The sequence below is a fragment of the Varroa destructor genome, unplaced genomic scaffold, assembly GCF_002443255.2.
Source record: "Varroa destructor unplaced genomic scaffold, Vdes_3.0 BEIS01000002.1, whole genome shotgun sequence".
In the NCBI taxonomy this organism is placed as follows: domain Eukaryota; kingdom Metazoa; phylum Arthropoda; class Arachnida; order Mesostigmata; family Varroidae; genus Varroa; species Varroa destructor.
The window spans coordinates 55,077,517-55,090,309 of record NW_019211455.1 but is presented as its reverse complement, the minus strand read 5'-3'; the positions used below and the strand labels follow the sequence as shown (position 1 = coordinate 55,090,309).

Here is a 12,793-nt window from a genome sequence, read left to right as displayed (position 1 = left end):
TGGTCGTATTCGTAGCCACAATAATTGTAGACGGATGTACCACTTCAGGAAAAGGAAAAAGAGCTTGTTAAGCAAAATCGACGATACTTTCCATAACTGGCAGTGGAGCATGGAAGCGGGGAGCGGGGCGAATGGGGGTGGGTGGGAGGTTGGTAATTGGTTGCGTCGAACGATTTAGCGACTGGCGTATCTTTAATACGCGGAGAGGTTTATGCCGAACGAAAGTGGCGGCAATAGTGATGGCGCTGATGACTTCTTACTAGAGATGGTAAGTTTCCTTCGCTTAGAGAGAAATATTTCCAGGGTAATAAAAGCTGGCGAAGATTCGTTCCGCTCCTATGCTGAAAAAAGGACCAGTGCGATATGAATGAGTATAGAATAGTGACCGATATAACCACCGATACCGATGGGATCACTTTCTGTTGTGTTGTCTTATCGTAAAATATACAACAGGTGTAGGTAAAAGGCGAGTGGGTCTGGGTACGCGGTTTGTCATTTGCAAAGGACCGATTTTTCGACTACTTCAACAGCCTGGCCTCACTAGTGTGAGGTGTGTAAAATGAAAAAAAACATGTTATTATGCTCGGGTATAGACGGCAAAGCCTGCTCTCGACCTTTTTCAAAGATGATTCAGATATCTTGTGTCCGGAAACAGGCCTATTGAAACATTGACAGAACGAGTTACATGGATCGGTTATGAATTACCAATGTTCGCTCAAATGTATTGACAGTTGACATATGATGATGATCATTGTTCCTCAGTGTATCGTGTGCTAATGAACTTCTAATTTTGACATCAACTTTAATATCGAAAGCGTTCCCAAAATAATTTTTGGCATTTCCAACTTATTCATAACCTAAAAAAATTACAATGTAACTTTCAATGACTCTTGGATATAAAATAGTACGTGATCTATGAAATAAGTGCAGCTGGTGAAAAAAGACTGGCGTTATTCTCTGACGCGATAGAACAAACGTCTTGTACAATTACGCTGGAAACATCTAATTTAAAAAATATATATATAAAAAAACAGCACAATATGTCAGTTCGCCATATAGGTGGGCAAATGTCCGCAGAGTAATAACAGAGATCAGTAGCTATAGGAATCCGTCGCAGCATACGACTAACGTATACGACAAGATGTTTGACTGAAACAAGAAATTTCTATATGAGACAAGCCAAATTAAGCTTCGCGTCTAGACGTTCATCCGTCATTGCTACCGAATATTTTTACGGTGTTTTCAGCTTCAAGGATCGTCCCGGACAACGCAACACTCAGATGAAGCCAAAGAGATTCTTCCACTAGTAGCGGGCCTTTAACGGCTCAGCTTCTGACATAGTCTGTCTCAAAGCAGCATTGATCGCCCTAGCCATATTCTATTTTCATTAATTTCGCCCATTTCTTTTTATCTGCACAGAAGTCTGCGTACGGTCACGATGGGCCCTATTGCCGTTGCTAAGTCGGACGTCAATGCATCATCGCAATGAATTATCTACGTTCACCGCCGTCCACGATGACGACGCTGTTAGCACCAAACGATATCGGCAATCATTAACGGAACATTGCTATCTGTTAACTTTCATTGTTTCTGCCGGGCTGTCTTGACAGGACGACAAAGCGAGCGGCTGGAAATGCATCGGCTGTACGAGTTCTCCCTGCCTAATCACTGACGGCTACTATATTTCAACGTTTAGCTTGCTTCGGTCATAGATGAGTGCACGATTGTAGGTACGCTTGTACCTATGGGGTGCGTACGCCACCTCAACGTAACCATACCACCTATTTCTATAAAAAAAATTTTATACGGAAACTATCGTAGCCGGGTTATCATGTGCGGGAGGACGTCCGACCTGGCTCATTATCGCTTGATGCTGGCATATGAATAATGTTGATGAAGTGCTCACGACGCGTATGAAGGCACGGACGGAATGTACTGGCCCGGCATTTATCCAGTAATGTACGGGAATGATAGGAGTGAGGGTGATGATAGGCTGGTTAGACTGTATACAAAGAAACATTAAAAGGACGTCCAAAATCTCTACCGAAGGGTCATCTTTTTAATTGGAATAGTCTTTCAGCGGGAAGCGGGACGACGTAACAGCTTTAATATAAACAGATAAATAGTAACAAAAGTGGGTTGATCATTGGCACCGAATGCCTTCTCAGTCTAGTTATGTATATACGTATATATATGCGTTTGTGCATGTTTCAAAATCCCACCGCTTTCGGTGGATGTTCTATTTGATCGGTTAGCTCATTATCAGGCATCGATAGAATTTCCGCTAGCTTTTAAGGGAAAACTAAAGATAGGACCGAGATTTCGGTATAAAAATGAGCGTCGTTAATGTTTAGATCTTTCAACTGCTAGAACTGCTAAAATCAATTTTATATCGATATTGTGTGTAATAGAAACATGCCTGCTTCGCGTGGTTGTAGAGATCAGAAGCTTCTTGCCAATGACATAAAAATAGCATAATAATTCCCTTTTTGGCATAAGACTTATACTGGTTCCTGATTTTATGTGTTTTATAACTATTGAGAATCTATATATCTCACTATGGCACTAGTACTTCAACTGATGTTAGGCTTAGTAGGGATTACGTAATTGGCAGCAGTTGAGGTACGGGGGTTTTTTTTAGCGAGCTGCAATTTATTGGCTTGCATCAATAATCGATCTCATCGAATTACCAGCTTCCTACCTATATCAATCTAACTCTATTCATTGGACTGTTGGAATCATTCCTTTTCATTCTTTCTGCCGTACTTCTTTTTGTCACGTGATGTTCGGGTCAAAGAAGATCCTGCAATCGTATCGATCGATATAATGTTTATGTAAATTTACAATCGTTTGAATCCGAACTTTACGATCATTTACTTAGAATAGAATGTGTATATATATGAAGTCGCAGATATTATGAATATAGCGTTTATAAGGTTAGACTGAATGTGTTTGTCTAGCCTTATTTAGATCAGCATTAATTTACCTATTCGGATCCTATTTGATCGGTCATCGAGCAGTGGAAACGGGTTGGGACGCTGAAAAATAATTACCAAGGACACGGCAAATGCATTAAGGAAAAAAGTATACTAACAGCGTCCTTGAACTTACGTGGTTGAATTTCTATACCGCGGATATATACTCCGGCCAGTAGCTTCCAGTCAGCCGGCAAAACGGCCTCAAAAGTTTCCATTGGCCCTGCACACTTTTGCAGCGTCCTGTTAACGAATTTCCAATGGTTCGTCCCATATCTATGGGCATATCGTTGATGTTACAGTGTTGCAGTGTCTCAAACAACGGTTGTCAAACGGTAGACCGTTATCAAGTGTTATGAAATGTACGATTTAATTTAGTTCCAAATTTAATTTTTGGTACATAGGCGCACCTGTGATACTTCATATCTATTATCAGCATGGCTATGGAAGATAAGGAGGATGCAACAAGGATGCAGTGTTAGGCATTGTAAAGCTTTATTTAGAAAAGGTTATATATATATATATATATATATATATATATATATATATATATATATAATGATGTACGAGGTTTATTAATTGACACTTGTGTAATATTCTATTGGTGGACATAAATGGTTGTTTAGGTTAAGCGATTACTAAATTAACATTTCAGGCATTCACTACACGATTAGGCTCATGCAGTGGCCTAAACAATTATGATTACCCGATTCAAAAGAACAAAGCTAAACTCTCGGTGTTCAGGCCAGTGTGAGCGACAGTCACTGCATTGGTCCTCGTTCGTACATCATCAACGAAGGCGATAGGAACCGAGTATAATTGCTCATATTCGCAACATGTAGTAGTTGGAAGTTCAATTACCATTTTATTATTTTCATTTCATTATTAATTAATTGTGATAACTGTATATATGTAATATTTTTCAGAAGAGAAAAGAAGAGAGAAAAAATAATTTTTCGTGGGTTTCTATTAATTCAGGTGACTGTCACTGATCGTCTTTTGTCGGTAAGGTGAAATTGTTTTGTGCAGCATTGTCTCTCATTATATATTAATTTAGGTCGATTACGTACGAGTACGCTAAGCTATGCAGCGTTACGTGCTCCACTTATAGCAGACGACGTCAGAACAGGCTGTAGCACATTTACTACATAACACTAAAGCCATTCAGTAACTGCAGCACATAACCCGACTGCTAGCATCGTCTCAAATGGGGCTACTAAGATGTATAATACACACCATATATATGTGAGTGGGTCGGTTTAGATCATTCGTATGCTACCTGAACTGCGACATCCATAGAAGTTACATCGAAAGAAAAAAAAAGCATCTTATCGTGATATGATTACCGCCAGTTGATTTTATTAAAATAATCTTGATTCACACTAATATTGGACCGAGTGCAATGCTGAAAGGATCCAAAACTGCTAGGTCGGCGACCGACAGCGTAAAAGAGTACAGGTTAGATGGACCCTTCCGAGGTTAGCGTTGGATAATCAGGTAATTTAGTTTTCTTCAGGAGGCGAAGTATTCTTGGCTGGTGTGTCATCGGCGGCAGTTGTTGAAGTGGGTATGCTTTCGCGCACAATGGGACTGCCCGGGCTAATGCAAGTGGACTCGTCAGGATTCCCAAGTAATCTCAACATGATATCCAACAACAATAAGGTCAACATTAATAAGATGACGAGAGCTCTCGAGGCACGGTGATTTTCCTTGATGTACTGCACCGCCTGGCTATGGGTTTCGCCGACATTTGCACAGTTCTTCAGGGAATAGGCAATTACTTTATTCTCAAAAGCGTAGCTAGCAGATACAAGCATTATCAGCATTATATCGATCTTACGATTTGGGTCACCCTTCGCTTCCCGATAGTTCCAGAAGATACGAAGCAAATCTGAGGCCCAGGTATGCGCGACGATTGATTCAAACCTTGCTATGAGCCCTATCGTCTTCATGGACATATTAAACGGTTTTTCTGGACATGTCCGCACATCGGTGCGAACGATCTGAGGAAACTGTATCCAGAGCGGCACCGAAATTCGTATAAGTTCAGTAGCCTGGCGCCACCCTATTGCTATGTAGTTCGTGCAATACCAAATCGTCGGCCGCAGAGTTTTTCTGATTAGCGCTATAATTTCAAGTAAGTTATTTGTCACGTCGTAGAGTATGTACAGGCATCTCCGAACCGGACTGCAGAACATAATCAGACGGTCGTGAAATTTGCTTAATTCTTTTAGTACGCTATAGGGAATGTTCTGCCATGCTTCCATACATAAGGCTTCTACGTACAGGTTTAGACCATACGAAACTTGATTGTAAATCGTCATCATTAACTTCCGCACCTCGTTGGTCAGTTCTGCGATCACTTCGATTAGATTGCCCCATATTTTTGGGTCTGTGCATTTGTTCATCCAAATTTTATTGACGGATATCTGTTCGGTCCTATTCTGGGTTGTATCACCTTGATCATATATGTAGGTCCTGCCCTCCCAGGGCGCCTCCGTTTGTCTGCTGCTAGCTTCAATTACCTTGACCCTCCAGTGTTCACAGAACATCCTCCGTATTCCTAAAAATACGGTGTACACTTGACGATGTAAGTCATCCCGAAGTTCTTTCTGGAACTCCGGGCATTTAATGGTGTGCTTGTTGTCACCGCACTGAATCCGTCGTTTCTCGAACTTCTCAATGAAACAGCTGTACAGAGCGAGTGTAGAGTAAGCCTCGACGTCTGGAGGCGGATGAATAATGGCACAACTATTATTTACGATCGCTATCGCGCTGGTCCAACAGTCTCCGTACAATGAGCCTTTGTTCAGCATATCTTCGTATAGGGCACGGCCGTTCACAGGTTCATACGCAAGACTCTGACTGAGCAGCGACAGCAAAGCTAGCAGCAGCGCTGTCACTAACATCTTGCTGGTAGCCGTCAAGTCACGTAGGGGCCTGCACAAGCTCTCGGACTCAGCCTTCACCGAACTCAAGGTGAGGTCGTTACGTTTCTCGCCATTACCTGCTCGGACTAAAAAACCATTGCCAAATTGGTAAATAATAATATCGTTATTGCTTTCAATTTGAGAACAGACGTCTGATTTTCTGAGGTGTCTGGTAGAAATTACATCGAATGTTGATCCCGAACTGAGTTCGAACCTTATGAAACGTTATCTGAGCTTCATGTGACAAACGAAGGGTTCATTATTTAGACAGATCCTAACCTTATTCGCTAAAGCAAAGATTTTGCTAAGTGTATTTAATGACACAGATATTGTGAAAGCATAGGTCGCTTCATCTGGTAAAAGGCGGTCTGGGTCAGAACCTATATACACCATATATAAAACCCAGAATATCTGTGCTGCATCGGATGAAAAATACGTGCGAACGTGTCAACTTGTCATGGTCCATCATCGTACAATACGCGTATAATACTAGTAATAGCTACGATAGTAACGTTTGTGAGAGCGAATCATGATTTCCAACGGTAGTTAGTCTGCTGTTTCAGTCGACATTTACAACAGGTATTTATCTCTATATACTCTAACGAACGATTCGCATGCCCTGTCCTGGGGCTTGCCCATCTCGAATTAGGGTTCTGCGGAAATTAAATTCTGGGTAAATTGGACTCCTATCAATAAGAGATTAGTCAGAGTTCCACCACTCGGAATTACTGAAAGCAACGTCGATCTGGCCTAAGCGTCAATTTACTATCTTAACGATAGTAACAACAGACTTTTGCTTTAGCCCTAGAAATAACGGCTCGGTAAAGCCGTGAATTATACACTAATGAAATTTGCAAAAATTACCTAACTTTTCACCTTTCAATGAACCTAATTCACGTTCGAAGAGACGCCACACACACACACACACACACGGACACACGTTTGCGCAGCATCGACACAGTTTGATGCTAGAAAACCTGTTATATATTTCTATTAAGAATAGGTAGGGTAACGAACAGTAGACACGATGTCACAGAGTCACCCGTAGGAAGTAATAGTAATCAATGACTGTGACCCAACTGGCCGGGTAATCACCTGTTGTTCAGACGTTCAATGCTTCGCTTTTGTGGTGCGGTGAAGGATTAGCTAGCAACGTTACGCATACGAAGAAACGTATCGGTGCAAATGCAAGTGCGTCAACAGGAACGCTTTTATTAGATAAACTCTGCCCAAATGTACCTTAATGATGCTCGCTGAAGATTTCAACCTGCTTCCTTTCATAATATTATCACTGTTTCTCGTAACATTTATAGCTCCGCTCTTACCAGAAAATGAATATAATAACTGATAAATATTATTAATATATGCGAATTTTTCTTGCGAAGCTTTGACGTTACTGATACGACGACGACGACGACGACAGTGATGATTGTTAGTATTGCAGTAAATCATCAGCGTCAGTTTAACGTGTCTTCGTGACTAACGACAAAAACGTCACCGATTATAAAGCCGGACCATTCGGTTCCCCCACGCGCCAACAGTCATTTAATTCAAATAATTATTACATGTTCAGTCCGTATACGCCACGTATAGCAAACGTTATACGTATACACGTTACGGCTTTTGTTATCAATCTAAGCAATTGCAGATTATGAAGCTCGAAAATTAGAATGTGGCGAGTCAGGCAAAGATTGACTCAGACAGCCTGTTCCAGTTCCGACAACTGAACTTACCAATAACGTCAAATAGGGCAGAGTTGGTATCATCTCGAACTTACTATCTGTAAGTTTAATCAGTTGCTTTAACTGTTCATGTTTTCAAATGCTCGTTGTGTGTGTAGCAGCGAGAAGATGCCCAATGGAAAAACGTGTATTGTGATAAGTTTCCGCATTACATAGATCGATTATTTCAGCTTCACTGTGTCTTTTTTTTTTTTTATATAAGTTATAATTTAATAGGAGTTTACCGTATGAACAGCAGATAATAATAGATATTAAGGTTAGCAATAGCGTGTGAACTTACACAATCGAATATACAGACTTATTATAGCGTATGAAAACTTTCCAATGTGCAAAAAACAGCGGTCTTCCATGCGAAGATAAATACAGCAGAGCAGCATGCATAACTCAGCGTTTACCAGTGAAGTTCATAAGTAAGGGACGTAAGTGAAGTAGTAAAAGCAGCCAATTCGTAATAATGTAAATCTTAGACGAACATCTCTACTTGACAGCGGAAAGGCTGAGAAGTTGTAACTTCACATTGATGAGACACAACGGACAAAACAAACGGTTAATCAATCTTCCAAAATTCTAAGCTATAAAAAACCTACTAGTTTAGTTATCATAGCTTGAATGTGCTTTTACACATTGTTAATATTACTCATATTTATTAACAGGTTGTATTTCTTCAATGTGTAACAAGGTCTATAAGGTAGGCATGCATTTTGGCACAAATTTCGTAAATTCATATATATATATATATATATATGTATATATATATATATGGTATTACTGATTATGTTTTTCCTCAACACATTTTGGGTTGTTTCGTAGGACAGAACTGCCGCTGCTGCATGGGCCAAGAGTGCAGAGCTGTCGAGCCCCAAAAACCTGTCACATTCCAAGAGAGATCTATTGCCCACAACGAGCGCCTGACTGTTGGTGCGCGATTATACTTGCTTGGCTCTGAGCAAACCACCGCTTCCTAAGAGAGATCTCGCAAGCTCCTAGCAAATCGCCAACCTTTTCCATGTAGAGCGCCTTGAGGGGCATCTCTTTTTCACCGGTCGTCGTGACGCGGGGACGTCCCCACACGGACAACTAAGACGAGTGGGGTAACACCGAACATCCTTCTTTTATCATGTTTTCGTCGTTTCTCTGCACCCGTGATTCACTTATACCTTTGCTTATGGCCTTTCGCACTCATGCTTTGGGGCTCCCATATAAATGAGTCGCTTGCAGGACAACTGTATATTGACATGGGAATGTTATTTTGTGCGAACGGGCCATCACACAGAAGGACTATCGCGAAATCCGAGACAGCTTTCAGACAGTTGTTGGCAGGCTACGCTCAGGCTCAGGAGAACCCCGAAAACAAGAAAGTAGGGCAAAAGACAGAGAGAGAGGGAGAGAGAGAGAGAGGCAAAGGAGGTGCAGGGAAGGGGAGCATTCAGGTTGCGCAGAAAGCCCAACTATTGGGGCAAAGTGAAGTTACTGTATAATGAAAATTGAAAACAAAAACTACACTATGTCGAATCGGCAGTGCAATGCACATGAAATTCAATGGGAATGTGGTAAGATCTACAAGCGTCCGGGGCATCCGTTCGTGAGGCAAATACGGTAGTTCGACTCGGACGAGACATGGCAGAAACTGATTTTCAACTAAGCTCATTTTTGATCTACCCGCAATAAGATAAGGAGGTGAACAGCAATCCGATTTCGGACATTACTTCTTCAGCGTCTCCCTCAGTTCTTCAGAACATCTCAGTAGTAAATGGATTCCCCGGAAAAACAGATTTGTTCTTGCTTCGCTTTATTAGATAGTTATTGTACGATCACAATAGGGGAATGCGTCTAGCGTCATTACAGATAATTTATTTCAGAAATGTAATAACGTCGGATTCGTATCGGTACAAGTACTTAACTGAGCAAAAATTATACCACTTAGGTCCTCGGCGATGCTTCCCTATCTCGTCGATGTATAAATGCACATAGCAAAAATGGCCGTGATGAGTGCGGTGAAAACTCGCACCCATCCTCTATCTCGAACGTCGTCGGATGGTTCGATCGGATCAGGAACTTCCTGGTGACCTTTGTATCGCCGCAGAGCAGTTCGATGCGCCGTACATGGGTAGTGAGATATTCGCAACTATGTCTGCTTCCGCCTCGACGATTGGGTTTCCACTGCCTTGCGAACATCAGTATGCCAGTAACAACGATCACAACTCCCTCAAGGACCACTGACCTAGCAACAAACTCTGTTCGATTCTTCGATGCATCTCTCTAGATCGTGCTAGTCATATAGTCGATCGTCAGAAAGAAAGAGAACAAGGACTAGTTCGAAGTGCATCGTGCAATAGATGGCGCTATAACAGCCTCTAACCCATTCGAGAACGACTTTAGGATCTCTCAGTCTCGTAGATATCGTTCGAGACCCGCCCAAATATCTCGTCACTGCCGGTCGATTTCTGTCGAGATGGCCGTTTGGGAACTGGGTGAGTTTACGTGGTACTATAGATTTATGGTCCACCGAATTTAGCTGACCGCGATGGAGTACACGTCCTCTGTGGGAAGATCGACCATTAATCAGAGCGTATATCGGTGTTTTGACTTTTGAAACAAGAAAAACGAAGTCAACTTTCGTTCAGTTGTGACGAGGCACTACACTGATTCGTGTATTTGTCGTTCTTCTATGATTTTAACTTTACTCTTTGGCAATAATTATTATCTCTCCATTTAGCAATCGGACAAATATACGACCCTTGTATGTCGCTCGTTTCTTAAGACGATTTCTTATATATTTTTGTTCGAAGTGACTTTTGTATGTATAATGGTATGTATTGTCCAAGTGAATGAGGTCACTATTCTCTGTGTTCAGTTTATCTATTGTTTCTATCGTATGTTGTACTAAGAGCGGTTAGGTTTCCGGGCATCGTGAGTGACCCAATTCGAACGACTCCAGCAGCCTGGGGTTTGGACTGGCAACCGAAATTTAATGACGCGCTTGTTTATGGGTTGCCTCTGCCTTTTGATTGGCGTTTTCCCGTCTAGAACTAGCGATGGTCTTTCCCAATTTCATATCTTCTATTCCATTGTAATAGGGCCTTTTGTTAGAACAAGTTCGTCCGACTGGGTCGACGGCCAGTGCCGTCCCTTTCAGCCACCTACTCGTAGCGCACGGAACCGTGACAAGGACGTTGGCGATCGATCCTCTCTACCGTCAAGGCGTTCCTCGATTTTCTCTCTTTTTGTCTCGCTTGAACAGGAAGTTCTTGCGGCCTCAACCAACTACTTAGACCCGGCTAATCTAACCTCGACCACCTGCCTTGACGGCGATGCCTTTCAAAGAGCAGCGCTTGATATGCACAGCAACGCGCTCCGATCAAACCTCGAAGAACTAGGTTACGCTGTACTTCCTTTTCGGAGCGGCACTACCTAAATTTTCTTTGAGTGTTCTGTCCCTCAAAGTTTGCTTGCTCCTCAGTCCTTAGGACGGTTAGAGGTTTCAGCTAATACTGTCGACTGTGCCCATTAAACGCATTCAAAGTCTACCTATGGGATACACGAGATAGTTCTAGCATAGAATAGCAGTAACGCATTACGTTTCGTCGATCCTAGAGTTACGTAATATTGATTAGCTCAAAGATAATCTTAGTAATTAATGATTAAAACCCATGGAGTCAAGCGTACTTTATTTGCGTTCATCCCAGAGAATTCATAGCACAGTTGCTACATAAAGAAGCACATAAATTAGATTGTATAATAACAAAAAAAGCGTTATCGCATGAGGTGCACTAGTAGTACACCGCATCACATTAGCTAATAAATCATCGTATTTGCTAAGTAGTATAGATCAATCGCCGGCCACTCGGTGCAACCTGCAGGCTTAGAACCTTTGAGAAGCGACCCATTATACTGTCGCAGTACGAACTCTGGTGCAACCCGAGGGCAAACTATCTCTGTTGCGTATGTTGCCGATACGCCTATATTTGTCTTCTGTCAACAATGTATGGCACCGACGAGAACCGTCTATGTGTCTATGTGACTTTTTGATTTGTTAGCCAAACAGGTTTCATGAAGGGTGGTAGCCTTCATTATGCACCTCAGACCGAAGTCTAACGCTGCTTGAACGACAGATGTCTATCGGAAGATATCGACTGTGTGGTACCTTGTGACGCTTTGTTTTTCGTGGGCAATTCTAGGAGCGGCAGCAGCAGCAGCAGCAGCAGCAACGGTTTAGCATCAGCTGGAAATTTTATTCACTGTTTGCGTTCGAACACTTCCGACGCATTACAGACGGATCGACGCGTCAGCCACCCCCCCCCCCCCTGACAGACGCCTCCAACGGCGTGTGTCGTCGCTCTGGAAAGTGGCACCGATAACCGGCAGTCGAAAACACCGTTCGGGGTCTTTGTTGTCAGCGCAGCGCGTCTTGCTTCACATTAGCTCTTACTGCAAGCCAGAAAAACGGTGTCGTAAACGTACATATCGAGCCGACGTCAGTTGGACCTTATTGCGATCGGGACGCTAATCATGGCTGAAATATCTGCTCCCCAAGATCAGATAACAGGATCTAGGCTATAGAATATCACAGATAGCACCCGTAACAGGAATCGAATGAGTACGACGAAAGGGACATCTAATACTGAAAATCTGCATGTCGCTGTTTGGCTTTGGCTGATTAAAACTGGACAGAATAGTACCAGAAGTCAGCATCGTAGCGTTGCTTGCATATGCTAAGAGTGGCGCAGGTTGAAAAAGCGAATATACAAAATCGTCACTAAGACATAGCCTTCTAAAATTCGAAATATGGCCTTCTATACGACGCAGCACGAGGGCAGGCACAAGCGTAAGCCCACACGGAATGAGATAGGGCACTTACAAACTGCTGTGCGCGGATTGTATCTAACTCGGCAGTGATAATTCCACAAAATGAGCATTTGTGTCTGGACACTTATTTATAGGTAGTTGGGTCTTCGAAGTCAGTTTGTTTGAGAAACGTCTTTAGCTTGAAGTGTTGCTGATCGAACCGAAGTATAGCGTAAACACCAGAATTATCTAGTATTGCAAAACTAGCATGAGACAAGCGGATATGGAATACATCTGCGTTTTCTTTTTTGTCCTTTCCCAAACCCTTCGATGGTAACTGCCCCTAAATATTAGTCCATAG

The 12,793-nt window shown here is 42.3% G+C and overlaps 1 protein-coding gene and 2 long non-coding RNA genes across 6 annotated transcripts in view; 2 read left to right on the top strand and 1 right to left on the bottom strand.

The window, feature by feature from the left end:
• The first annotated feature begins 127 nt into the window (after positions 1-127).
• On the top strand, positions 128-2,041 carry LOC147758017 (uncharacterized). The gene is made up of 2 exons (XR_015320496.1): positions 128-268; positions 1,420-2,041. It is a non-coding gene; the product is annotated as an uncharacterized LOC147758017 (long non-coding RNA).
• Positions 2,042-4,303: 2,262 nt separating this feature from the next.
• Positions 4,304-12,793, bottom strand: part of LOC111243648 (uncharacterized) — a 56,837-nt gene continuing 48,347 nt past the window's right edge. The window contains exons 1-2 of one of the 4 annotated variants that reach the window (XM_086979383.1): positions 6,770-6,983; positions 4,304-5,991 (exon numbers count right to left, since the gene is read on the bottom strand). In XM_086979383.1, coding sequence (XP_086835509.1) covers positions 4,478-5,884 — 1,407 coding nt within the window. In that variant the 5' untranslated portion in view covers positions 5,885-5,991; positions 6,770-6,983 and the 3' untranslated portion in view covers positions 4,304-4,477. Of the gene's footprint in view, positions 5,992-6,769; positions 6,984-12,793 lie in introns of those variants that run through there. The other 3 variants (XM_086979384.1, XM_022789513.2, XM_086979385.1) reach the window with 3 other exon arrangements.
• On the top strand, positions 6,347-8,786 carry LOC147758016 (uncharacterized). Its single transcript, XR_015320497.1, has 3 exons — positions 6,347-6,484; positions 8,301-8,335; positions 8,458-8,786. It is a non-coding gene; the product is annotated as an uncharacterized LOC147758016 (long non-coding RNA).